This window comes from Madurella fahalii (genome assembly GCF_045866475.1).
Source record: "Madurella fahalii IFM 68171 DNA, scaffold_2, whole genome shotgun sequence".
Classification (NCBI taxonomy): domain Eukaryota; kingdom Fungi; phylum Ascomycota; class Sordariomycetes; order Sordariales; genus Madurella; species Madurella fahalii.
This window is the reverse complement of record NW_027263972.1, coordinates 8912195-8937692: the sequence shown is the minus strand read 5'-3', so window position 1 is coordinate 8937692 and position 25498 is coordinate 8912195. Positions and strand designations below refer to the sequence as shown.

Here is a 25498-nt window from a genome sequence, read left to right as displayed (position 1 = left end):
TGGCTGCGGACCCAGGGCACGGGGTTATATCCCTCTTCCAAACGGACTGTCCCTTGTATACCCATTTGTATAGTGATATGCATACGGCGCGCTGCCTTGCGACGCTCAAGTCTAACTAATCCAAATGACGGGTATCACCACACCTCTAGCCATCTACTATTACGCCAAAACTTCTAGCCCAGGGGGAAGTTTCCGATCGCGCCGTCCTCCCCGCCATCGAACAACGCATTAGTGCCGTCCAGCGCAGCAAAATGCTCGGCGTACTCCATGCCCTTGCGCCGCTCAAACTCGACTCGTTTCCAGTCCCACTCACCCTCCTCATCCAGGTCGCCCAGATCCTCCGGGGTGCCAGTCCCCGTCTCCCCGCCCGTCCAGCCTTCGCCAGGCCGCTCGGGCAGCAGACCAGCAGCCTCGATAACCAGCGCTGGGTGCACCGTGAACCGACCGAGCTTGAACACGTACTTGCTCACGGCGGTGGCGATGACGTACTTGGTCCAATCCTCGACGGGCGCTCCGCTGCCGTCGGCCTTTTGCATGCGGTTACGCGTCGGACCCATGCGCTTGCCATCCCAGCTCGTCGGCCGGACCTTGCCTTTGACGACGAAGTGCGTGACAATGTACATCCACTTGCGGTCCCACGACAGGATCCGGCTCCACATCTCATAGCCCTGCAGGGGCGCAATCTCCTTGCGAAAGCTGCAGAAGACGGCGCCCAACCCGATGCCGAAAGTGCCCTTGACCAAATTCCCCTCCTTGTCGCGCACCCGCTTGTTCTTTGCGTTGTCGCCGATGATGGGCAGGCCCGGGCCGAGGAGATGCGTCACAAGATGGCTGCGGCTGACGTCGAGGTCGGCAAAGTAGGTCGAGTTGCTCTTGTGGATGTTGTAGTCCGTCTCGAGCAGCGACGTCCGGCTCGACGACAAGCTGTAATGGAACAGGGCACGCTGCGGGAGCTTCTTGGGTCGGTGGAAAACGTGGTAGATGAATGAGTGGAAGATGCGGACCTAGCGAGCAAACGGTTAGCAAGTGTGCGCAACAGACAAGAAGGCTAGAAACGCACAGTCCATGCCAGCGGCAAGCTCTTCCAGTTGAGTATCAGGAAGAAGACTAGCAAGATGCGACTCGTCCGACCCCGGCCCGTCAGGAACCGTGCCAACAGGGTGCGCCATTCGACGTAGAATGCCCGGTGACCGGCGTAGGCTAGCGACGCTACGCTCATCGGCACAAAGACCGGGTAGAACAGGGCGAGGGTACCGACAGCCATTGTGTTGGTTTTCGATGGAACAATCTAGGGCTTCTTGCCCCCTTTCGGCGCGCGACGCGCAACAGCGAAGACACGATTCCGCAAAGCGCCCAACAGGAAGACGACGAGCACAACAACCCAGAGAATGACACTGCGACCGACGCAAAAGAGTGCGCCACCGCACTTGGAAAGAAGGAATGACGAGGTATTGGGGTTCACGGCCGAGAGAGGCATCGCGCCGGATGATCCTGATTGCTTTTTATATCGACATTTCCCATTAGCGATGCGATCGTGCCGAGTCCGAGTGGGCTGGATGCGGTGGAGTGCAAGGGGCCATCTGTGGACTGTCCGGTTTGTTGGGTGCCTGAAGGGCCTGCCACAAGGCAAGCCTTGAACCGATTTATCAGCGGGGCCAACCCTGTCCTCGCAACTGTCCAATTCGGGCTGCCCACCCCTTTTGATCCGAGCCGAGGTTCGGGGTTCGACGACACCGGCGCCGGTGTCAAACCGTTCTCCGACTCCGATAGCTGTTTGATGCCATTGATGGCTCTGATGATTCTTGCCCATTTCGAGGGAGATTGTATTTCCTTTTTGCGTTGAAAACGAGGAAAGCAATTGGCATCAGCAAAAGCGCCTCGGCCTCGGGCCCCGCGAGTCAGAACCGGCAACCATTATGGAGGGTTAGGGTCATAGTTATATCCGCTTGTCAACAAACCCCTGAAGGTCTCTCTTAACCACCACCTGAACCTTGTCCGCGGTCACTCTCGATATATACAAGGGAACTGCGCAACCGATCCCTCTCGGCGCAGTCGCTTCCTGTCTAATACATTGATTGCGCCTATATAAACTCACCAGTTCAGAAAGAATTTTCTTTACTGCTTTAGCTAGTAGTCTACCCTCGGTCACCGCTGACTGGGAAGCCGAGTGTATGTTAGCACTTTGCCCGTCGCTTCACTGCCTTAGTAAATACCGTAGTTTCGTTCTCATTGGAGTGACGCATGGGTATCGTAACCCTGCTGGGGTTTTACATCCCAATCCCACAATCTAAGGTAACAATAGACAACCCATCAGTCTCCACAGCCGAATCTATTTAAATGTCCATTGAACTTAAAGAAAAGACCAAAACAAGAATACTTTCTAGATTACGAAAACTTCTTCCTGGACTGCGGGTTTATATATTCAAATGCAACCGTAACGGTGGCCCCAACTTCAAGGAATAAGGCGGCAAAGGAACGATATGAAGGGGTATTTAAAAGCAAAGATAGTGATACGAGGTCCTTTATTCTCACATTGGATACACTGTTGTTAGGACGCTAAGATAGGATTTTGCAGTATCATTCGCACATTCTTCCGAATAGAAGGACCCTTAGCCGAACGAGCCTCCGTGAGGACCTCCATGGGCGGGTCAATGACGAGCAAAGTAGCATACATTTGTTGGTTTTGGTGGTTGGCATCAACTTCTAAAAATGGTTTAGTAAATCTACATACCTCAGAATTACTCAGGCGGCAACCCCGCCCCCTCACGAAAGGAAAAGAAAAGAAAGAGAAGAAAAACATCGCGTGGAGCTTGCGCCATTAAACGCTATCTTTAGTTCCCCGCAAACCCAGATTATTCTAAATTCCGTAAACCATCCCGAGCCTGAATATCTCACACAGATGATATCGTAGCCAGGCCGTTAACTAGCCCCAATTTTTCAATCAACTGGAGAGATTTGGGGTTTGCGATACTGAACTGAACACTCTAAAGGCAGGGACCGACCCAAGCTCGGAATAAGGACGCTAATGAGTAGAGCGTACTCACTTGATTTGGGAGGGACAAACAACGAGACGGCTCAAACAATGTGTCATCTGGTTAGACTGTACATCATCACTACGGCAATATCAGGCAGCATTCCCAGCCCCAAAACGTATCAGCTTCTAGACCCTAGTGTCTGATTTGCGGTTCCAGCTACACGTAACTTTCCCAATCCACACAGAATTCCAACTTGTCCGGGTCCCGGGTTGAAATGATCCGCCCGTTAATTATAATATCTCGTCATCACAATGCAGGGGGGTTCCCACCTGACCATACTCTCGGATGTCCAGTCAATTCGCTTGACTATCCTGATTCTCCGCCCGGCCGGCGTACCGCCCTTGACCGGGTGACTGTAGACTCCCCATAACCAAAGACAGCGAAGATTCACTGTCGCGGCAAGACCATCCGTGGCGCCCAATTCCATCACACCCGTCTATCATGAGCCACATTGGTTGGCCAAGACGCCACTCATCCATACTGTGCACATGCCGCATCCAAGGCCCAGGGATAGAAGAAGCAAACATCAACTTAGCGCGTGGGAAGTCCGGTTGATACGACACCGCCACGGCTGTTGTCTCAGCCAGCAACAAGCTCAACGCCACAGCGCCATCAAGCCACCAACCAGGCAGCCGGCACGCAATCCCATCCCCATGCTATCTTTATAGAAGCCATCCACATTATCCAATGGCTTGGTTGGTGTAGTCCCTACATCGTATTTTGCATGGCGGCCATGAGACACGACCAATACCAAACCGACAATAAGCGCGGGCGAATCAGCTTGACGTTTTCAAACCCTAGTTTTGGGATACTAAAAGATGCCCACATCCTAACAGACTCCGTCTCGCCCTAGGCCGAGAAAATGGGCCAGAGTCCGCGCTGGTGGTCCCAGGATATGTGCCGAGCTCCGAATTGCGCCAGGAGCCCGCTTTTTGTCACCAACAGGCCGCAACTCAGCTAGCGTCGCCGAGGTAGATAATCAAATGGGTGTACACCCGGGCACCATGAAAGGAGGCGTTTGTGATGCCATCGGGAGCTGCCACCGGCTAGCCTTCCAAGAGGCTTGGAATCCGCTGGCCAAAGGAACTAGCCGCTGTGAATCCCGTATGCGCTTATGCAGACACTCAGCTGCATACCACCGCCGTGGCTAACCCAACGGTTCTGCAACACGTAGGATGATACTCCAGGCTCTTCTAGATGCCTTCAGACCTCCTCACTATCCTCGACATCCAGCATGGGTGCCGTCTCATCAGAGTCTGGGAGATTGTAGGGATGGCGATCCCAAGCTGTTGGAGCCATGCCATGTCATCGCTCTTACAATCTCCATTTCTCTACCAAGCTTGGAAACCAGGTGCATATGCAATGTTAAAGCGCCTGCATGGAAGGCAATCCTCCAGCATCCTGCCATCCCATGTCTTCGTCGCAGATTCAAAGTCTACTGTCTACCCTGGTCAGACAAGCCAACAACGTTTGACTCCACAGCCACAGGCCCGGGTCGCGGTTTCTCAGATAGATCCGGCCGGCGCAGCCGGAATTAAGGATAACTCAAGTAAGGTACAAGAAAGCCGGCGAGCATGGTACTGCCGGACTGGAAGTGTAAGCAGATGGGCGATCCATCCATCCCCGCTGACGTGGCTACCGGGTTTCTGGGAGGTCTCAGAGGCAGAGGCATGCACTAGTCGCAGTGTTTGCTCGCAATGCCCGTCGGATGCGTAACCGGCATGAGACCAGCGCATCAGTCCCAAGTCCCCCGCGTCGTAGTAGCATCCTGTCGTGAATCGGAAGAGTCGTGGGCTGCAGTTAGGCAGTCTTGCAGATGGTTCCTACCTTGCGTCACACGTCCGGCCGGACGAGAACAACGACAAGCCACGACAGAAAAACCGTTGGACCCGCCCTGGAGCATGAGGCTTCCCATTGGCGAACCGGCGCGAAAATCGACTATGGGAGTCCACGATAGACGATCGTCGCGGCCAACGGGCCAATCCGCGCCGGGGCCCGCGGAGGCGAAGGATCGGGAGAGACGCAGCACATGTTGCAGCGCTGCAAAAAGGCAGGACAAAGCAAGGCCCGGGAAAGACGCAACGAAGCCGTCCGCGGAAATGGGGTCGCTTGCGCGGCTGTGCGGCAAACCCTCGCCTGCGCCTTTCGGGATGGGGAAATGGACGGTGACGACAGAAGCGTACGATATTTGCAGACGAACGCGCTTCTAAGCGCCGGGCGCACAGGTTGCAATCTCCCATTGCCGCAATTGGCCGGATTTGCGCCACGGTCCCGCGGGTGGGAACGCGACCAGCCATTGAGATTCCATGCAGAGATGGAATAAAATTGATTACCTGCGCAGAGCCCTCATCTGGATTCTGGTGCTTCCGGCCATCGCGAATGTTACACTACGTTTGCGAGAAGGTCGCAGTGGAAGTCGGGGAGGTTGAAGGATCCTCCCGTGGGACTCACGCCGGTGTCGGCCAAGCTCTCTGCTCGAGTGTATTGGGTCAAGGGTCGGGAAGGTTGGTGAGCTGCTGAGGGCCCTGTGATTTCCAAAATTTCCATTCAGGAGGAACGTTGCACTGGACGGATTGAGCCGGCGCACATGGGTCCCCGGGGATACTGTCAGTGCCCAACACCATCGGATATTTCCAAGGGAACAAGAGGTCTGTGCTTCATGGGCTGTCAGGGGCGCTGAACATCACCCACAGACTTGAAACGAAACGAAACAAAGTTTGTTGATCCGGGGAAAATGTTTCGTTTCCTCACGGTGGCTGACATCGGACCCAAAACCAGCTGCCCGGGACTCTACACTATTGATATCGGGGATGCAGGGGCGAGGGCCCCGTCGCATTGGGGCGCAAACATGTTTCCGTTCGTAAGGTGGCAGAGTGATCCTCAGCCAGCAGCAGTGCTTGATGGGCTGTCCTACCCAGACGGTCACTTCCATGTGTAAAAGATTGTCGAGGCCTGCATGCAACGAAGCCAATCCGTGGCCACCACCTCTAGAGAGGCTGCAGGCTGAGTGGATGTAGTGTAAGAGCCTCGTGTTGCGCCGTGGTCATTGCGCACAGGTATCGGACCATGGCAGGCGAAATCCTGCTGCATGGGACAAGGCTTGGTGAGTACAAAAATGTTGTTACCGCAATGGATCTTCTGTGCCCGCTTCCCACAGGGGCGGGCTGCGGAGGCAGGGGTAAGCTTTCCACCTTCGGGTGTGTGTTTTCGTGCTTCATGGCTGCCACACCGGGGCAAGCGGCTCCGACATCTGACAGTGTCCGCCTCACGCGTACGATTTTCGGGGAAATGTTGGCAGGCTGGAGCCAGGGCTTTGGATGACGCCCGTCTTCTAGCTATTTTCAGTAGTGATCGTGATGATCAGAACCCGCGGCCCTGGTAACGTTAAGGTCTCACCCAGCCCAGGCCCCCCCGGGTGCGAACACCACCATCAGAGCGACCAATTCATGCGACCACGTGGTGAAGATCAGAGTCCTTGGGCTTCCTCAACACTGCTACGGCCTTGGAGAAGGGAGGATCCGGGCAGGGATCAATTGGCATGCTTGAGGGCAAGATGCAAAACTGCCAACCCGGTCTGAGTTTCTTCTCTTCCAGGAGCCTGTTCTGTCGCGCATGTGCCGTCTGCGGGGCGCTTTGGCTGCAGGGAGATCATTTCTATGAGACAGCAGCATGGTGTTCGCCCTCCAACCCCGCAGGCAAGCTGTTTCAAACCTTTTGCCGGGCCTCGACGCAGTTGAGGAATGGGTGGGAATCTCGGGCGTCAAAAGGAGAGTCAAGATTCGAGTGCTCCATCCCACAGCTGGTACGAAGCTTGGGCCTGGGTACGGAGCAAGTGTACTGCGGGAGTGGTAGCGTGGCAAGTAAGCTAAAGCTGCACGTTGGACTCCTGTCAGCAGCACGGGCCACACAGCTCCAATCCTGCAGGGCACCTCGAGCTGCAGTGTCCCCACCCGGAACACCGTCGGTTTCCTTTTCATGCCTGTCAGAGGCAGAGAAGCCTCGATTGGCCCGGTATTATCCGCAGCACCTAACTTGGAGCAACGCCAGCGCAATCATTGTGGATAAAACATCGCAAATGCTCGGGCGGCGTCGCTGGCAAGCCCCACCTCCTACATACTATGTAAGGTCGCAACTGGACGTGTAAGGGCTCGAGCGGCCAGGCGATCAGGCTATGCCGAAAGGGCACAAACCTCCCATCCTGTTTAGGCAGTTGGCCACTAAATTTCACCGGAAAAAACACGCCAAGAAGCCAAGCCAGACGGGTTAGCCGCGCAAGGTTTCAGTGGATTAGTGTAGGTCGTGGACTCCCAGTCGCTACAACGGTCCTGGCCGTGCGCTCCCAGCTTCCCACTTCGACTCCCCAAGCTCGTCCCCGCCGCCTTGGGTTAAGCTCATGTTGATAGGACATGATCTGGGGATTGCCTGAACCATCACCACTCTCCGTCGGGGCAGAGACATGTCTCGGATCCCACGTCTGGGATGCACAGCACGCCGCTGGATTTGTTGGGAACCCGTGGTGTCCATACCACAGTAGAGGTTGGTGAATGGCAGACCACGGTATACCCTACAGCTTCCATGACGCTGAATACCTGAACTTGGACACACACAACACACACACACAAACACAGAGAGACAGAGGAATTGCTCTCGGCATCTCATAGCCGAGCAAAATTCTGCGATTTATTTCTTATATATACATATATATATATTTTGGCTCGTGCTTACCGCCGTCGGCCGTCCTGTCATCTCGCTCGCCGTAAGTGGGCAGTGCCTCTGGGGCAATTGTGTGCTCCAGCGACGCCCGTCTAGGAGGCCAAGCGCCCTGCATGGTAACCCTACAATGGGCGATATTGACGGGAGATCGAAATTGCCCCGCCTTCTCGGTTCCCGTCCCAGATGCTTCTCATGACAGGTTCTTAAAACGGCCCGCTAAGCAATAGGGACAGGCATTGCGCGGGTAATGAATCTCTCGCGAGTCGCCATGGGGAAGAAGGGATGCAATATCGATTCCGCTCAGACCAAAGCCGCTTAAGCGGACGGCAAACGCACTCTCCTGTGCTTCCTCGGCCTTACACGCCCCAAGAGGCTGCAACTGAACCACAAGCAAGCAAACGCATCAGAAACGTGCGGGAGCACGGCAGGTATCGGATACTGCATACAGAGTACAGAGGGTACCGAACACTTGCATCTGGGTTGCAGTATTGAACACCCCTGCCATCCCAACCATCCCAGCCATCCTAGCCATCCTAGCCATCCCTACACGCAGCCTTCCCGCAGGACATTTGGTCGGGCAAACGACTTGTACGCCTCCAGGCTGCACGACCCCTGCCACTTCAGACGCAGCACCCCTCGACAATCTAGTGCCTTAATCAACGGCTCCCGCCTGCCGCCGCTCAAGCCTCGACACCCCTGTCGATGGACCATCTCCTCCTCCCCTCCCCAGCCAACGGGGATTGAGACCAAGAATGGCCTTGAAGTTGTTCTCAAATGTACGTATCCTCGTGCCGCCTGTACCTTTCCGCACCCTTGCGCAGTCTGCATTCCCCCACAGCGCTGCTCCGTTCAGATGGCCGTCTCTCTTTCATCCGCAATTCCGCTTCTCGATTCTCCTAAGCGAGAGTGTGTGCGTGTACGTGTACACACACCCACCGAGGTACCTGGGTCAAGGCAACGGCCAACATGGTGAGACTTGGGCCGTTTGCAAGGGTACCTGATCTTTGCTCCCGTATGCTCCTCGAGCTTTCAATTTCCTTCTTCGGCCTCAATCCTCTCCTGTTCAACTCCGCGAACGGGGAGGGATGTACCAGTGTACAAACAAAGCTATCCCTGTCAAATACCTTGCCTTGGCTTCCCTTTTTTCCTTCCTGCGCCTTTCTCCTGCCGGTTCGACCTCGCCTACCCCGGCCATCGACCTGCCTCCGTCATCTGAACCCGAGCCCCAGTCACTTGTCCACGACTGTCCCCTGCCCGTAGACGTTGAGCCACAGCCTAGCCTTGCTGGACCCCGGATCTGACCCTGCCGTCTCTCATCATCCTACCCTGCCCCGTCGAGAAGGATATAAGATCTACACCTCCCTGCCGGCTTCACCTCGACCATCCCCACTCCACATCTAGCCCATCTTCCTATATACAACTTTGCCGTCTTTTACTCTTTTTGCCTGTTTGGGTTTCTACCATCAGTCTATTTCCCTTCGACTCCTGTTCACTTCTCGACGACGTCTGCTCTGGAAGCATTTCACATCATTAATCCTTTCCCGCCTATCTTCGCCTCTCCGGTTGTGTGATCATAGCGAGGCCCTCATCAGACGCCATGGTTTCAACTAGCTCGTTCCTTGTCGCCGCATTGGTGGCTCTGGCATCCGCCTCTCCGTGCAAGCCCATCACCACGCCTACTCTCCCCAAGGTCGGAGGATGTAAGTCTGGCAGCCAATCCTGCCCTTCCCAAGTCAGGGGTAAAGGGGGGAGGAACAGCCGAGAACGTTTTTGGTTAACAGGTGTTTAGCGACCGAGCTTCCTCCGCCAGCTGCCAGCCTCACCCTAAAGAAGATCGCCCTCGGCCATGGCATCCAGAACTACACTTGTGAAAGCCCTAGCTCCAAGGTCAGCGGAACTGGCGCCGTTGCCGTTCTCTACGACGCCACGAGCTTCTATCCCGGGACAGGGAGGACGAGTTTCCAACAGAAGGTCTGGGATAAGCTGCCGGAAACGCTGCTGTGGCAGAAGCCGCTACCGCTGAACAAGCTCGCCGGAACCAGGTTCGGCGCCGACGCGACAGAGCCGTTTCCCCAGCCGTCGAAAGATCTGCATCTCAACGGCCTCCCGGGCATCAAGTTCCTTGGCTACCACTACTTCGACAACAACAGCATCCCCTTGTTCGACGTCAACACGGCGAAACTCAAAGCCAGCGTCGTCCGGCTGAACGGTGTCTCCGCGCCCGAGGGGGCTGATAAGGGCATTCTGAGAACCGGCGCAGTCGACTGGCTAGAGCTCGGAGACAGCGGCTTCGGCCTCTCCGAGGGCTTGAGCATTGTGTATCGCGTCATCACCGCCGGCGGTGCCGCCGAGCCCTGCTCCGTCGCCGGCGCCGGTGTGCAGAGCGTGCCCTACACGACATTCTACTGGTTCTACGGCTAAACCGCGTTGAAAAAGCCCTTTTTTTTTTTTTTTTTTTTTTTAATAAAAAAAAAAAAAAAAAGACCGGATTTGCCCGCACGCTGGAGCAGCATGCCAGAGCGGTGGATGATTTTGTGGAGGATCCTCTGTCCGGACCACCAGCCAAAATTGGATTTTTGGAGGCGTGCCGGCGGGATGGATTCGGCCAGCTCCTTTCCGTCCCGGTGGTTGCAACCACAGACAGATCCCGTGCTTTATTTTTAAACCAGCCACTCACGCCTCATCTTACCTTACTCATCCCGTCTTCACACATCACATCACCACCACCTTTCTCGTCCTTTTTTTTTTCTCTTCATCCACTCCTTCAACAATCCCGCCGACGCTTTGCATTAGTTTTACTTTTTCTTTCTTCTCTTGGCATGGCTCTGTCTGGCTAGGCGGGCCTTTTAGTTTTTCTTCTTTTGCTCGGATATACCCTTTCCGACGGCTTGACATTCACATGTGGGACAATATGGACGGGAGTCATGTATATGGCGGGAAAAGCCTTGGTCATTTTATATATAGACGGACATTCATTGGATTATACTTTGTATACCAACGCCATCCCGTCTCCCATCGTTGCCTTGTCGCCAATTGCCATGTAGAACGTCTACTTCCTCCACGCCTAGAGACTTAACGACATGTCGTCGACACGTAGGTGCTGGGAGTACATGGCTACTTTGGGTTTCCATTCCCCTTCAAATCCTTCAACAAGTCCCACGTTAGGTATTACGTCTCGGCCCAAATCAGCCTTGGGCTTCTTTCAAGCTTAAAGTATAAAAATACCACGCTCCCAGCTGGAAACGGTTGAACACTCACTCCACTAACCACACTCCAATCTCTTCATTTACCAGGGACGCTAAACAGAGTCCGATTATAATCCTCAAGCACCACAATTCCCCGCCACAGATTGTCCCTCCTTGCATGCCGCCAGGGTTCCCTCTTACCCTCCCACATAACGCTGAACGCCACATTCCTTCCCTTAACCCCCTTGTCCCGCACGACAGCACATTGGTGATGCGGTCTTCAGTTATCTGAGAGAAGTATTGTTCTTCTTATCGGCCAGTATTCTCCCTCTACTAGCCTTTCTCTGGGGTAGGTTTGTATACGGAGGGAGGGGGGGGGGGGAGTTTGGTTGGGAAGGCGCTGAGCTATACAAAACATTTCCACAAAATCTGCCAACAGCACCTGTGAAAGTCCTACTCAGCGAGTGGGATCCCACAATCAGAGAAGCCGTTCCAGCCAAAAGCCCATGTGTCAAAGATACCGGTTAGGATATAAAGAAGCCACTAACACTAACCGTTGAACCCAAGCTAGGGGACCCCTATTCCTTCTACCATGCCACCTAGGCGCAAAGTCTTCTGTCCCGAAAATAATATCCTATCCATTCAATTCAAACGCTTTTACTCAAACGCTCGTCCAGGGGTCCCTTAAAAGTCTTGTACGCCATGTAGGCCGCACACACATGTTCGTAGTCATTACGGCCCGTGCTGCAACTCCGCTGCTCACAGTTTCTCCTCCACTGCGAGAGATACCCGCAGTACCGCGCGTAGAGGCGCCATTTTGACTCGATCCAAGCCCTTTCCAAGCCCAACCACCGCCTCCGCTTCCGTGTCATCCCCATCTTCGTCCCCATCCTCGGCGGCTGCTCTTCCTGCTGCGGCTGCTGCTGCTGCTGCTGCTGCTGCTGCTCGTCGCGCAATCGTAGAATGTCAAGAGAGCAAACCAACTCCGGCATTCCCCCTCCCCGGCTGGCCTGCTCTACATCAGCCGCCGCTGAGGAGGCAATTCCTTATCTGCCTCCCAGTTCGGCCTCCAAGCCCTGCATCTGGTGACCGTACTCCTGGGGCCGGGGGTCTTCGGCGGTCCACTGCTTCGCGCCGCCGCCATCTGGAATGGGCACGGCAGCGTGAGGGGCCGGCGCGCCGACCTGGTGGCCCGCCGAGCCCGGCACGGTCCGGACAAACTGCCGGAAGCGGAACACTTCGTCGAGGATCATCTTGCGCATCTCGCCGACGTCCTCGACCACCTCAAAGTCAAAGTTGAACGTGTTCGGGCAGTCGGGCTCGTCGCTCGCGTCATGCCAGATGGCGAGATAGGGGTGCTCGAGGGCGGCCTCGACGCTGATGCGCCGCGAGGGGTCAAAGGCCAGCATGCGGTCGAGGAGGTCGAGCGCGTCGGGGTTGGCGTTGGGGAAGAGAGACGGGAACGACTTCTTGGCCATGAAGGGCAGGTTCCGCACGTATTCTTGCGCTCTAGGCGAGCCGATGCGGGACAGCGTCTCCTCGTTGGGCGTGCCCAGGATGTGCAGGATCTGGTTCAGCTGGTCGACGTAGTCGCGGCCCTTGAAGAAGGGCCGGCCGCCGAGGAGCTCGGCGAGAATGCAGCCCACGGACCAGACGTCGACTTTGGGGAAGAGGGTTTGGTGTTAGCATACCCGAGCGGCAGTCACGGCGGGAGAGCCGTCAAGAGACGTACTGGCTTTGGTGTAGTTCTGGAAGCTGAGCATGATTTCGGGCGCGCGGTACCACCTCGTCGCGACGTACTCGGTCATGTACCCGGCATTCTCTTCGGGGTCGATCGAGAAGCCACGCGCGAGGCCGAAATCGCAAATCTTTAGCTCGCAGTCGGCATTGACGAGCAAGTTGCCCGGCTTGAGGTCGCGGTGTAGCACATTCGCCGAGTGGATGTACTTCAGACCGCAGAGAATCTGGTAGATGAACGACTGGAAATGAGCATCGGTGAGGGGCTGGCCGGATCGGATGATAGCCGCGAGGTCGCACTCCATGAGCTCTGGCAACCGTGCTCGCGTCAGCAGGCATTTTCTCTCGACAATAAGACAAGACCAGAACAAGGGCGGTGGCGTACCTTCGTAGATGTAGGTCTCGTTGAAGTTGTCCGGTCTCGGGATATCCATGTCAAACAGGCAAGTGATCTATTCCGTTTCGGCCAGCCCAGGTCAGCATCGTGCGCGAAGAGGGAGACACAGCCTTGTCCGTCTTACGTTGCGGTGTCCCCTGAAGTGCTGCAGCAGCTTGATCTCGCGCAGGGCGCGTTTGGCCAGAATCTTCTTGCTAAAAACATTGGTGACCTTTTTGATGGCGACGCCCTCGTTGGTATGATTGTTGACGGCCGCGCTGGTGGAGGAAACGAGCCTTGGTCAGTACACGCTCTCGAACAGTGCGGACGACTCGAACGGCGGGGCAGCTATACCAGACAATACCATAAGCCCCCTGACCAAGCTCCTTGGTCACAGTATATCGCTCGTCGACGATAAAGTCTTGGTTGAAGACCTTGAAGATCTTGCGGCCCTGGAGATCAGCCATGGCGACAGTTACACACACGCTCCCTCTCTTTCTTTTTCACTCTCTTCTTTCACGAGCTCTTTGGCGGCGAGTTTCGGTGGCTAGGCCCGAAAAGTGTGGAGGCGGGGAAAAAGGAGGGGCAGATAAGGAGCTCGTTTGCGCTACGCAGCACAGAGCTGAAACTGCCAGGCAGCAGAGAGGGAAAATGGACAGGGCGGTGCAGCTACGGGAGAAAGAGGCGACCGGCTCAGAATGAAACAAGCGCAGGGTACACGGTACAATACCACAGTAGGCTGGTTCAAGGTATTTAACAGTGCAGTGTCCTTCCACCCGGGCGGTCCCCTCTGCGATGGAAAGGGAGGACACGAGCCGGGGCAGGAGGATAGAGGGGCTGAGCTTGGCGGCACGCGTTGGCGTGACAAATGGAAGCGAACGCCCCCAGGAAGACGGCAGGGCCCAGCCTGACATTCACCATCTCCACAATCGCCGGTTTGGTGGCTGTTGACTGGCCCGCTGCCCATGTCGCTCCTACAGCACCGTCTGGTATTGCCACACTTGGAGCGGCCCCCGATTGGCGGCTCCAAAGCTGACATGCAGTACTAACTCCCATCTGGCGCTTCAGTACGCGCGCGACAAGACTTGGAGCACAGCCGGCGTCCTTGGGTAAAATCAAATCCTGATCCAACGAAGATCGGCAAGCAGTAGGGATACAGCTACTACTGTCCAGGTCAGTCGAAGGCTGGGAGACGCTCATCACTGCCGCCCCACCGGCAACATCGACTGGAAAAGGGGACGCCTCGAATTCCAAATCCCTCCGCAAAACAAAAGGCTGTGTTGGCATTGGATGAGGACCGAAGTGCGACCCACATGTTGAATTCACCTAATCAGACTGGACCGTGATCAATTTACCTCGCATCGCGGATGCGCCGGGCTGCCTGCCGCTTGCGGCCCACCTACAGCAGCCGTAGGGCTAATAGTTGCTGTGGTGCAGAGCCTGGGCCATCAAGACTGGCCAAGCAGGGCATAGGCAGACCGTGCTTGTAACTATCCGGTTTTTGATATGAGTCCAACACAGAAGTGCCTCCTGAGGGCTGCCCACTGGACGACTGAACCAAGGATGGTATAAAAACTTGCTTTAACCCTCGATCCAGCCGCAGACCGTCGGAGCTACTCTGCACCCTGGAATCAGTTTCCGAGCATCCTCGTACATTCGACTTGAGCTAGACGATGGACATACGCCTGTAGCATTCCATAGAGGCAGCAAAAACCACATCTGTGTCGACCCCCTCCATACTAGCAGAGCAACGTGAATTTCGCATCCGGCAGTCTAGCATTGCTTTGATGCATCATAGCTGAGGCTCTACATCGGGGAAGACATCCTTCAGGAAGTTCATCGAAAAACGGGTCGCCTGCTCATACGCCCTCTCGAAGCCTTGGTTGCCGCCATAGTACGGATCGCTGATGACTTCGGCCTTGCCGGTTCCCGAGTACTCGCCAAAGAGCATGACCTTTGCCTTGCAACCGGGCTTGCGCTGCTGGATGCGCTTGAGGTCGTCAAGGTTGGACCTGTCCATTGCAAAGATGTAATCGAACTTGTCGAAATCGGATGCGTTGACCTTTGAGCGCCGTTAGCCTTGGCCACACCTCGCCAATTCTGAGCCGGCACCTGTCATACCTTACGTGCCGTATGTATATAGTCTGTGATTCCGTGTGTCCTGAGGGTTGCCATCGTCCGGTAGTCTGGCTCCTCACCAACGTGGTAGGCACCTAGTCGTCCAAGTGTCAGGTTCAACGAAGGATTATGCATCGGCATTCTCGAGCGACCTACCCGTCCCGCACGAATCAATCGTATCAACGAGGTCTGCGTACGGCTGTTTCCTCGCCAGCGACTGGAAAACGCCCTCGGCCATCGTCGAACGACAGATGTTGCCGAGACATACGAAGAGCACCGAGATTCTGTCGGCCATTGTGGTGTTTGAAGCGCGATTTGCGGCTGCCAAAGTAGAAAAGAGACGATGAGAGAGAATTTGTGGGAACCAGTTCCGTCAGTCCATAGTCTATCCCATCTAGAAGATCCAAGCCAAAACGCCTATTCAGAATTGCTCGACCATGACATGTCCCTGCAAAAGCGCGGGAACCCAAGCAGATGTTGGTCGGAGGCATGAAGAGGGGCAGACCCGATAACAAATCTCAGATGAGGATCAAGGGTTAGCGTTCAAAAATCCAAAATCGAGAATCCGAGGCAAGCGACTTGGACCGTGCACGTATGCAATTTTGCACACGTGCACGGTCCAACAGGCGTCTAGTATTTATTCTCGCCCATCCTCCCAGAGTCTTCCTCCTCTTCTTTTCTTTTCTTCTTCATACTTACCTTGATTGGGTACACCTGGATCAAGAAGCAGGGGTACCAGAGCGATAGGCCTGCATTGCACATCGTGGAGCCGGTCGCTTTGAATTGTCCTTCGGGGCCGTTCCGGTCGTAATTTTTGATGTCCAAACCTATTTCTCTTTTTCACTGTGTGCTCGGCGTTGTGTCGGGCCATGGAGAAGAAGTGGCTGCTTTGCTTTGTAATTCACAATTATTAAGCTCTCCGAGCTTGAACCGAACTGTCTCAGATTCGCAGGTTTCAAAGTAGATGTACCTGTGCTGCAGATCCAATGTTGGAAAGTCCCAAATCTGCAGGCTGCGAATCTCCCGGGGCTGGAAACGATTTCCAGTAGGTTACTCTTGTCAAGATCGTGTTCCACAACATCAACTCCGCAGCTTGGCTGGCACAAGCGGATATCGGCACAGCACGTAGGGATGCCATTCTCAGCGAAATCACGCAACGTTGTGCAAAGTGCTAAGGCCCCAAGCTGTCTGCGCCGGCCCTGCGTCTGCCAGACGCGTCTTGCGGGGCTGTTCGGCGTGGGCGTGGGCGTGGGCGCGGGGCGTTGGCGGCGTGCATTCGCCACCAACCCAACACCCAGAACCCCGCCATCCATCACCTTTGATTCATCAGCAAGCACTCCATCTCGACCGCCCGTAGTGGATCACGGTCGATCAATCCGAGATCAATCCGGGCCGCCTGAGGTCGCAGACAAAGCAAGCATGTCTGGGGGAACCAGACGTAGGTTAGCGCTCCCTGTTATTCGTTCAAAGGTGGTAGGTCTTGATTTGGAGGTGGGGGGCGAACCCTGGAGATCTCGGGAGCCGAAGGAGGGTTCAACCTCGACGGGTTCCTTCCGCCTCGGCTTAAGAGAGATGGAGTTGCGGTAATAAACATGCCTGCGTTCTGCCGCCGCAGTTCCCATCCTTCTGGTCCTTCTGTCTCTAGTTAATTGACCTCGTCCCGGTCCCTAGAGGCGTAACTCCTTAGGTTAGCTATCTCTTGCTCTCCTTGCCACAGTTCAACCCTCCACCTCGAATCTCTTCTCTTTCCCCTTAAACCTCTCGCGGTTCTCGAGCATCCTAGAGACAGCCAGACAGAGCTCCATAGCAGATGTGCCAGTAAACAGTTGGGGTGGGTTGTCTAGAATTTGTCTGGTTTTTGTGTGTGGCGAAAGTCTATGGGGCCCTTCTAGAAGAGAGAGAGAGAGAGAGAGAGCTCCGACCTGGTCACACCCTGCCGGCAACACCCGACCTACACTTATAATCCGAACCGCCAATCTTGGGACACGAAACTGACGACCAGACGGCCAGATTCGGCTCCACTTAACAGACACAGCCGCTGGAGCCCGGCCCGGCGGCCACGAGCGGATCAGAAAGAGACAGAAAGCGTTGCGCAAGAATGGTTGAACAGCGGGCACACCAGGGCCCTGTGCAGAACAGCGAGGTGTACGTGCTACGCCAGGTCACCCCCTTCTCGACCATCCCGCCGCTGTCTCCGCCGTCGCCCATCACCCCCGCAGAGGAAGATGACGAGTTTTGCCGCCCCATCGAGACCTTGACTCTGACCCAACCGGCCATCGCCGCCTGCGACAAGAAGCTCGCCATCGAGAAGCGCCTCTCCAGCGCCATCCACGTTCTCGCCACCGAGACGGCGGCCCTGCAGAACGTCACACAGCTCTACTCGGCCGACCGGTTCGCGCGGGAGGGGTTCAACCGCGCCGTCGACGCCATCACGCGCCGGCAGGGCGACCAAGGGCGCAACGGCAAGGTGGTGGTCATCGGCGTCGGCAAGTCGGGCCACATCGCCAAGAAGCTGGTAGCCACGTTCAACAGCCTGGCCGTCCAGGCCGTCTTCCTCCACCCCACCGAGGCGCTCCACGGCGACCTGGGCCAGATCTCGCCGCACGACACCCTCCTCCTCATCACCTTCTCGGGCAAGACGCCGGAGCTCCTCAACCTCCTCCCGCACCTGGACAAGTCGCTGCCCCTGATCCTCCTCACCGCCCACACCCGCCCGGAGACGTGCGAGCTGGTCCGCCGCCGGCCCGACACGATCCTGCTGCCGGCGCCCGTGCACGAGCTCGAGACCAAGTCGTTTGGCGTCTCGGCCCCGACCACCTCCACCACGGTCGCCCTGACCGTGGGCGACGCCCTGGCCATCGTCGCCTCGCGCGAGCTGCACGCCAGCGTCGCCTCCGTCTTCGCCCGCAACCACCCCGGCGGCGCGATCGGCGCCGCCCTGCGGGGTCCCCCGCGCGAGGACGTGCGCTCGCTGGCCGTGCCGCTGGGCGAGGTGGCCGAGCTGAGGCCCGGCGTCGACCGGCGCGTGACGGGCGCCGACGTGCTCAGGGCCGGGTATGCGAGCCCGTCTGGGTGGGTGAGGATTTTCTCTCCGTCTTCCTCTTTGTCTTCTTCTTCGTCTTCTTCGTCGTCTTCGTCTTCTTGTTCTCGAGATGGGGATGGCGGCAAGGTGATCTCGCCGAGGAAGATTAGGCGGTTGGGAAACGACGACTTGTGCCGCGGGGTGGAGGAGGAAGGGATGGCGTGGCTGGCGACGGCGACGAGCGAGTTCATCCCCGTTGCCGCCGACACGAGCGTGCAGAAGGCGGCTGAGTGGATCAGGGGCGTCAGGGGGGCCGCGGCTGCCACGGGCGCCGGCGGAGGCGGAGGCGGTAATAGCGGCGGCTATGGGGAAGATGCGATTGTTGCGGTCATGGATAGGGGGAAGTGTGTTGGTTTGTTGGAGGTGGGAAGGCTCTTTGAGGAGGTGTGATCATGTGTGCATTTAAGGAAGGGGGACGGTTGAGCTAATTCGGATTGGGAGGCAATCTCTTCGCAATTGGCATAGCATATGGTTGGCGTTATTCAGCGAGGCGTCGAAGGCGAGTCTACTCTTTTTTCCTTTTCCTCAACTTAAATTTTCAGCGAGGCAGTCGTCTTTTTATCACAACTGGGAGCACAGGGTAACAGCGAGTGTTTTTGAGAGGAGACATTGCAGCCATGAGTCTTTTAGCATTTGGCATTTTGGGGTAGCTTGGGTGGGATGATTGGTCGAGTTTGTACTCTGTTTGCTCTCCATGCTTGCTACGCAGTTCTGCAATATCGACTCGTACATACTTTGAATATTTGGCAATTACACAACGCTGCGCACGGTGTGCCGGCATCTTGACATGCGTGTTCATTCCTCATCCTCCTCGTGGTCCTCGTCCTCCTCCTCGCTGCCACTACTCCCTGATGCACTTTCTTCTTCTGACTCGGCTGCTGACTCCGAATCCGAACCTGACGAGGACGAGGACGAGGACGAGCTGCTGCTTGAGCTCGAAGACTCAGCTTGTTCCCCGTCCGGCGCTGTCTCCATCTCCTCGTCCTCGGATTCCTCGCTCGAGCTGCTGCTCCCTTCCGAGCCGCTCTCTGAAGAATCGGATTCAGACGAGCTGTCGTCATCGGTGTCGGCGCCTGTCCGTGATTTGGCGTCCCTTAATCTACGCCGCTTGGCAGGTTGCTGGGATCCTTCGCTGCGTCTGATCCTGCCGACGCGGGCTTCTTCCTGCGCGGATGAGGAAGAAGTAGATGTGGCTGTTGTCGTGTCGGCAGACGCCGTGCTCTCGCTGTCTGACAGCTCCTCCAGCACTACCTCGGCACGAATGCGTTTGAGAAGCCGCTGCTTGACTTCGGGCGTGGCGTTGCGGAGCACGTATTCTACCTCGTCGATGTTGCGCTTGCCATTGGCGTTGCTGGAACTCCCGTTCTGTCGTCTTTGTTGTTGCTGGAGGTGTTGCAGAAATCGCGATATGGTCTCCTCGTATTCCCTTTGCTTGCTCTCCTTGTCCGTGGTTGACGCGGGGAATGCGCTAGCCCCCTGCTCCATGTCTTTCTTCTTGATGTCCGCCGCCGTCTCTCGTAACCGTGCTCGCACGAATCCTTTCAGGTCTCGGATGTATTCGTAAAATACCGGAATGTCAGAGGACGGGATCTTTTCTCCGTCAAAAACGTATTTGATCAGGAGCGTCTGGTGGTTCTTGTTGAATTTCCACGAGTCCCGGGCTGTGTGCCACTGGCGGAGGTAATTGAGGGAAGGCTCAAGACTGAAGTCGGCTTTAGGCGCGTTGCTCGCCTTCTTAGCCTTCTTCTTGGTCTTCTTCTTCGCCGGCTCCGCCTTGGTGTCCTTGGTGCCGTCGGCGAACGAAACCGACTTTTTTAGTGACGACGGCGTCTGCTCCTCTCTCCGTGGCTTCTTGTTCGGGGTATGTACAGCGGCTGGCGGCTGAACCGTAGAGCTTGGGAGCTTTCTTTTGAGAGCGCTCGCCGGACTTCCGTTTACACGGGTTTGGTGGACATTAGGGACCTGCGCAGAGGGCTTTGCACTGGTGCCGCCTGAGCTAGGGATAGGCCCGTCGTCGGGTGCAGGTCCCTTGAGCTTGAGGCCCAATCGCTTCCATGCTGGGACACGCTGCGTGGACATGGCGACCAGCGAAGGGAGAGAAAGGGAGAGGGAAAGGGGGAGGCTCTCGGGAATGGAGCCACGGTTACGGGATTCCACAGAAACGGAAACCTCGGAGGGCCAAGCAGCGCGGTTCCCTTGCTCTCGAATCGTCAATAATGTCGGACGTCCCAATGGCGCTCCGGTGTCTTCTATTGGGTGTCCCCTGCTTGCTGCTTCGGCGCAATTGATGCCGCCCGCAGCAAATTTCTGCCCGGAGACCTTATCGCTACCCAATGCAGGGATGCTTGCGCCCGATAAGCGCAATCGGACAGTGGGGCATTGGGGGTGGGTGACGTGAGCGGGTGTCTTGGAAGGCTAGGGCCTGCTTGTGCGACTGGCAGCCTAACATCTGAGGCAATCAGCTTCAGCCCAGCTCCTCAGCCTGGACTCTAGGCAAACCGCAGCAACGCGTCAATCGCTAGTGGAAGCTCCCAGCCCACCAACGAAGCTCCGCCGGCTGCGCAACAGCACATTCTCTCCCCAACACATCAAACAATACGCTCAACTCTGCCAGGCCTCGGTTGCTCTGCTCTGAAGCAATACTAGAAAGGCTTCGGCAATTTATCGTCGATCAGAATGGCGGGTGCGTCTACCCCCAGCTGCCCAGGCACCTTCGAGCTCCACTTTGGCCATCGCTAACACCCATCGGCAGGTAACGCTGGCTACGACAGACACATTACCATCTTCTCGGAGCAAGGAAGATTGTTCCAAGTCGGTACGTTCGAATGCGATGGACCAAAGATACTGCGTCGGCGGTTACTGGTGGACAGGACCACCGAAGGCAGGCTGGTTGGGTGTGCTCAGGCCCATGATGCTGATGGCTGGACCTTGTCGCCGCAGAATATGCTTTCAAGGCTATCACAGCTGCGAACATCATGTCGATTGGTGTCCGGGGCAAGGACTGCGCCGTAGTTTTGTCCCAGAAGAAGGTGCCGGTACGACGTCCCTCGCATTCCGCTGCCCACCTGACGCAAGCTGACGGGCGCAACTAGGATAAACTCATCGATCCCTCCTCGGTCTCGCACATCTTTCAGATCTCGCCGTCAGTCGGCTGCGTTATGACAGGTTCCATCGCCGATGCGCGCGCCTTCTCGCAACGCGCTCAGTCCGAAGCCGCCGATTTCCGGTACAAGTTCGGTTACGAGATGCCGTGCGACGCTCTGGCAAAGCGGCTTGCCAATATCAGCCAAGTGTACACCCAGCGGGTATGGGACAAGATTGCTTCTGGTCTGGCTCATGGAAGACGGAGCTGTCATTGCTGACCATGCCTTTCCAGGCTTATATGCGTCCGTACGGCGTCGCGACGACCCTGATATCGCTCGATTCCGAATTTGGCCCTCAGCTGTTCAAGTGCGACCCCGCCGGCTACTATATTGGATACAAGGGCACCTCAGCCGGCCCGAAACAGCAAGAGGCGCTCAACCATCTCGAGAAGAAGTTGAAGAACAAGGACTGTGCGCCCGGCGATTGGAAGGATGTCGTGGAACTGGCCATCACCACCCTCAGCACGGTCCTCAGCATGGACTTCAAGAAGACTGAAATCGAGATTGGCATCGTGGGAGGGCCGCGTCCCGATGGCAAGGAGGGGACGTACCCAGGTTTCAGGACGCTGACAGAGGATGAGATCGACGAGAGATTACAGGCGATCGCGGAGAAGGACTGAGGCGGCGGGATGAAGGGAGTGCCGAGGAGATGATGGCTGGCCGGCGCGACCGATCACTAGGCTTACGATGGCCATTCATCCCGAATTGTTGAGGTCAAGGTCAAAGAAAGGGACTGCGGGAGGGAACCCGGATATCAGCTATGGTGAGGCTAATATCCCCGCATAGCACGTTGCTCGCATGTCACTGTCTGTTCCTGCCATAGAGTCAGCCTGCAGCACGCAGGTAAGAGTCTTCGAATAGATCACGCCCAACGACAGCCAAACCCAATGTTTCATCCAGCGATTGGGCCGCAAAATCTGTGTAGATGATGAGGGTATCCGCGGTTCCTGGAACTGCCATTACCTCCCAACCCGGACCCGCAGGTTGAGCGACGACTTTTTAAGTGCCAGAACGCGTGGGAAACCCCGGTACTGGCGGTCACTGGGTTGATGCTGCATAAGCTGTCCCGGTGGCTTTTCGGTTCGCACGATGTAAGGATGCACCTGAAATCGTTCCCCTCCTGCCGGTTCCAACCCATGCAAGCCGCAAAACTGGCCGACAGCCTACCCGGGACTGTGGGATCGGGTTAGACGCATGAGGCTAAGGCAGGGAATGTTCAGACGAAGAGGGGTGGGTGGACGGGTGACTCCTCAGAGGCTCGATGCGGATCGAGGAAAGGGCCCTGCGAAGCTGACATGCAGCCTCTTGGAAGCAGTCTTGGCGAGGTTGTCGATGGCCGAACGGGCACAACTTCACCGCAAAACCCCCTCGCAAAGCATTTACTGGACGAGCCCCGTTTTCCCGGCGTCCAAAACCGGGAACAAGCGCAGGATTAGCGGAGGCCGTCCAGGCTCTCTTGGAGACAAGTCGAACAGTTCCGATGCGATTCCCAAAGCGTTGTGCTCTTCAGCTCGCCCAAGAGAGCATTGGAGTTTGGTGAACCGGACAGCTCGGGCCGCTATTGGTCCCTGGCAGCCTGAGCCACACAAGCTGCCTCCACGAGTACTCCCGATTGGGGTGCTCAGTCCTCGATGGCGGCGCTGAAACGCTCGCCAAACTTGCCGTTTTGGTGACCATCCCGGTCCGAGACGCTCTCCACCTTTGCTGCACGGCGTGTCGGTGGGTGAACTAAAAGCCACGCGAGAGGCTCTTGGGGTGATACCTCCACTCCCCAGGTGCCTGCGCAGACATGCGCCTCGCTCTGATCAGCCGGGCCCCTGGATGTTCCTGGCGCTGTGTTACTCGGAAATACCAGTACGTTGCGTACGTCGCTGTCCTAAGATCAGTCCGAGTAGCATGCGCAGCCAAAAAAAAAAAAAATCCCCAATACCTTGGCGTCCTGTCGGGGCAGCCCTGCCAGTCGATATGCAAGAGACTTGCATACGTCCAGCCTGACCAGGGCCCGTTCCTCAACCCACCGTTGCAATCGTGGTCCCGTTGTCCTTCTCCCTCGTGTCTCGTGCCTGATGGCGCTCGTTATTGGACCGGGGTTGCATTCACGCTACAGCTAGGTAAGGGCCCTGCCAGGCTCTCCGCTTGCTTCGGTGGCGTCCGGCTACTCGAAGTTGACGCTATGTCTTCCTCCTAATGTGACATGGTATCCGCCCGCACGCCCCGGGGCCGGCTGATAGCTGCAGCCCGGTATGCCATTTAGCATAGATCCGCGTTGTTCTGGGTGTGTAAGTGCTGGTCCTGTCTAGAGTCGGTGATGTGGATCCAGTGGTTGCGAGGGCTCGTCAAGTTCCGTCCTCACGCTCTCCCCCATGACACGGACCGAACAGATACGTACCGCCAGGAGAACTTTGCTTCGGAGTCCTCTCTATGACATCTCCCCCCCTTCTCCCTTCAACGGTCTTGCGTTAGCCATGGCGAGCTCTACAAAAGGAGTTGGGGTTCGCCCCCCGAAGTTCGCCATCACGACCTTCAAGCCATCACTACTCCATCGGAGAACGCCAATCTCTTCTACTTTCAGCCCTGCCGTTGCTTGATACTTGCATAGATTGCATATTCCTCCCCTCCAGCTTCCCTTCTTGCCCTGTGGTATTTCGTCACTCTTTATCCACAAACCCTTTTCCTAGAGGACACTCCAAGCACCGCGACTTAGGTCATTATCTGTGTTATCTTCATAGTTGTTTCGGGTCTGCGGAATCAAAGTCGAGCAAAACACCATGGCCGACGGACGTGAGTAACAAAGCCCACCCCTCCCCTACTCTTTCACACGCCCCCTACCAGCCCTAGCCGCCCGCTGCCCTGAGACAGGCTGGCAGTTTAGTGTACTTTGTAGGGCGTTGCCCAGAGACGCCACCCTAACAGGCGGTCATCCAAGTTCGGACTAACCCAAAAGCCGGGCAGTCAATGAATACCGCACGGCGCGCGTGGCCGAGCTGCTCTCCGACTTCCGAACCCTCCAGTACTACATCGCGGCCGCGCCATGCGACCCGCCCGACATGGACGACTACTACACCGAGGGGTGGGCGGCGCTTCGGCAGTGCGCGCTCGACGGGCAGCACATCCTCAACTGCGGTGCCGACGTCACGGTGCCGTCCGCCAACGGCGGGCCGGAAGAGCAGGCGAAGGCCGAGCTGAAGCAGTGCGTTGGCAGAGTCTAGTTTCCCGCCATCGCTCCTTACCCACTAACCGTTTGGCGCCTCCAGAGTCCATCTCGATGCGTACGCCCGCCGGCACGAAGGCCAAAAGATCTATCTCCGGCAGGCGGCGGCTCAGCGCTGGATTGAGTGGCGGGACCAGATCCTCATGGGTGGCAGGCCACACTCGGGGAACCAGTCCCAACTCAGGGCGTGCGACCAGCAGCTGCGCGCTGTACGTCTCTCTATTTCCCAACCCCCCCCCCCCCCCCCCCCCCTTTTCACTGTTTTCTTTATCACGTCGCCGAAACGATGTCCGATAGAGGAGGAACCATCGTCGGCTAACAAACGTCCAAACAGGAATTGGCCAACATCACCGACGAAGCCATCTATTCCGAGCTCCAAGTCTCCGACATGAGCATGGGTCGTTGGACGGACGAAGATCCCAGCCTGCGCGCCGTGCAGCGCTGGGTGCGATCCCGGAGACGCTAGACATGACAATGACCTGACGCACCTAATTTTGCCTCTCCTATACCCGCCGGCAACAAAACAAGAAGAAGTTCGATTCTCGTTCCATCATTCGGGTAATGCATGGAATATTTCCCCCTTAATTACCACCCCTAACCTTCTGTTCTTTCGTTTCCCATTCCATCCAAGGATACCACTGCATATGCGGTACGGCGTCGTGAAAAAGCATGGGGTTTTCTTGTTTATCTAGACTTGGGTTAGTTGTGTTGGCACGGTCGAGATACCCTGGGGATCACACGCACGGAAAAGGGGAACTCGGGTATTTCTTATGTCGACTTGCGCATTCATCAGACGGCGCGGCGGGCACGCTTCTGTCGGTGTACAAATAGTTATGAGGGCGTTTGTGTTGTGTTGATACGAAGGAGCAATGGGGATATGAGCAGAAAGGAAAGGGCA

General features: G+C 56.5%; 8 protein-coding genes across 8 annotated transcripts; 4 read left to right on the top strand and 4 right to left on the bottom strand.

Moving 5' to 3' along the window:
• Positions 1–173: 173 nt before the first annotated feature.
• On the bottom strand, positions 174–1264 carry MFIFM68171_05422 (Capsule polysaccharide biosynthesis protein; the record flags this gene model as incomplete). Its single annotated transcript, XM_071060842.1, has 2 exons — positions 174–1004; positions 1061–1264. The coding sequence occupies 2 exons, from the start codon at positions 1262–1264 to the stop codon at positions 174–176; spliced, it is 1035 nt and encodes a 344-aa protein (XP_070916943.1).
• Positions 1265–9345: 8081 nt separating this feature from the next.
• On the top strand, positions 9346–10169 carry MFIFM68171_05421 (Malate dehydrogenase; the record flags this gene model as incomplete). The annotated part of the gene is made up of 2 exons (XM_071060841.1): positions 9346–9448; positions 9538–10169. The coding sequence occupies 2 exons, from the start codon at positions 9346–9348 to the stop codon at positions 10167–10169; spliced, it is 735 nt and encodes a 244-aa protein (XP_070916942.1).
• A 1810-nt stretch (positions 10170–11979) lies between these two features.
• tmk2 (mitogen activated protein kinase 2) lies at positions 11980–13513 on the bottom strand (the record flags this gene model as incomplete). The annotated part of the gene is made up of 5 exons (XM_071060840.1): positions 11980–12593; positions 12666–12980; positions 13056–13122; positions 13192–13324; positions 13401–13513. The coding sequence occupies 5 exons, from the start codon at positions 13511–13513 to the stop codon at positions 11980–11982; spliced, it is 1242 nt and encodes a 413-aa protein (XP_070916941.1).
• A 1325-nt stretch (positions 13514–14838) lies between these two features.
• stp1 (Low molecular weight phosphotyrosine protein phosphatase) lies at positions 14839–15459 on the bottom strand (the record flags this gene model as incomplete). Its single annotated transcript, XM_071060839.1, has 3 exons — positions 14839–15108; positions 15168–15259; positions 15321–15459. 3 exons carry the CDS (start codon positions 15457–15459, stop codon positions 14839–14841), a joined length of 501 nt encoding a protein of 166 aa, XP_070916940.1.
• Positions 15460–17262: 1803 nt separating this feature from the next.
• Positions 17263–18636, top strand: MFIFM68171_05418 (SIS domain-containing protein; the record flags this gene model as incomplete). The annotated part of the gene is made up of 1 exon (XM_071060838.1): positions 17263–18636. One exon carries the CDS (start codon positions 17263–17265, stop codon positions 18634–18636), a length of 1374 nt encoding a protein of 457 aa, XP_070916939.1.
• A 405-nt stretch (positions 18637–19041) lies between these two features.
• On the bottom strand, positions 19042–20325 carry MFIFM68171_05417 (WKF domain-containing protein; the record flags this gene model as incomplete). Its single annotated transcript, XM_071060837.1, has 1 exon — positions 19042–20325. One exon carries the CDS (start codon positions 20323–20325, stop codon positions 19042–19044), a length of 1284 nt encoding a protein of 427 aa, XP_070916938.1.
• A 597-nt stretch (positions 20326–20922) lies between these two features.
• SCL1 (Proteasome subunit YC7alpha/Y8 (protease yscE subunit 7)) lies at positions 20923–22009 on the top strand (the record flags this gene model as incomplete). The annotated part of the gene is made up of 5 exons (XM_071060836.1): positions 20923–20929; positions 20999–21061; positions 21187–21281; positions 21339–21551; positions 21623–22009. 5 exons carry the CDS (start codon positions 20923–20925, stop codon positions 22007–22009), a joined length of 765 nt encoding a protein of 254 aa, XP_070916937.1.
• Positions 22010–24157: 2148 nt separating this feature from the next.
• MFIFM68171_05415 (Ankyrin repeat domain-containing 50 protein) lies at positions 24158–25066 on the top strand (the record flags this gene model as incomplete). The annotated part of the gene is made up of 4 exons (XM_071060835.1): positions 24158–24170; positions 24342–24579; positions 24644–24809; positions 24935–25066. The coding sequence occupies 4 exons, from the start codon at positions 24158–24160 to the stop codon at positions 25064–25066; spliced, it is 549 nt and encodes a 182-aa protein (XP_070916936.1).
• Positions 25067–25498: the final 432 nt, after the last annotated feature.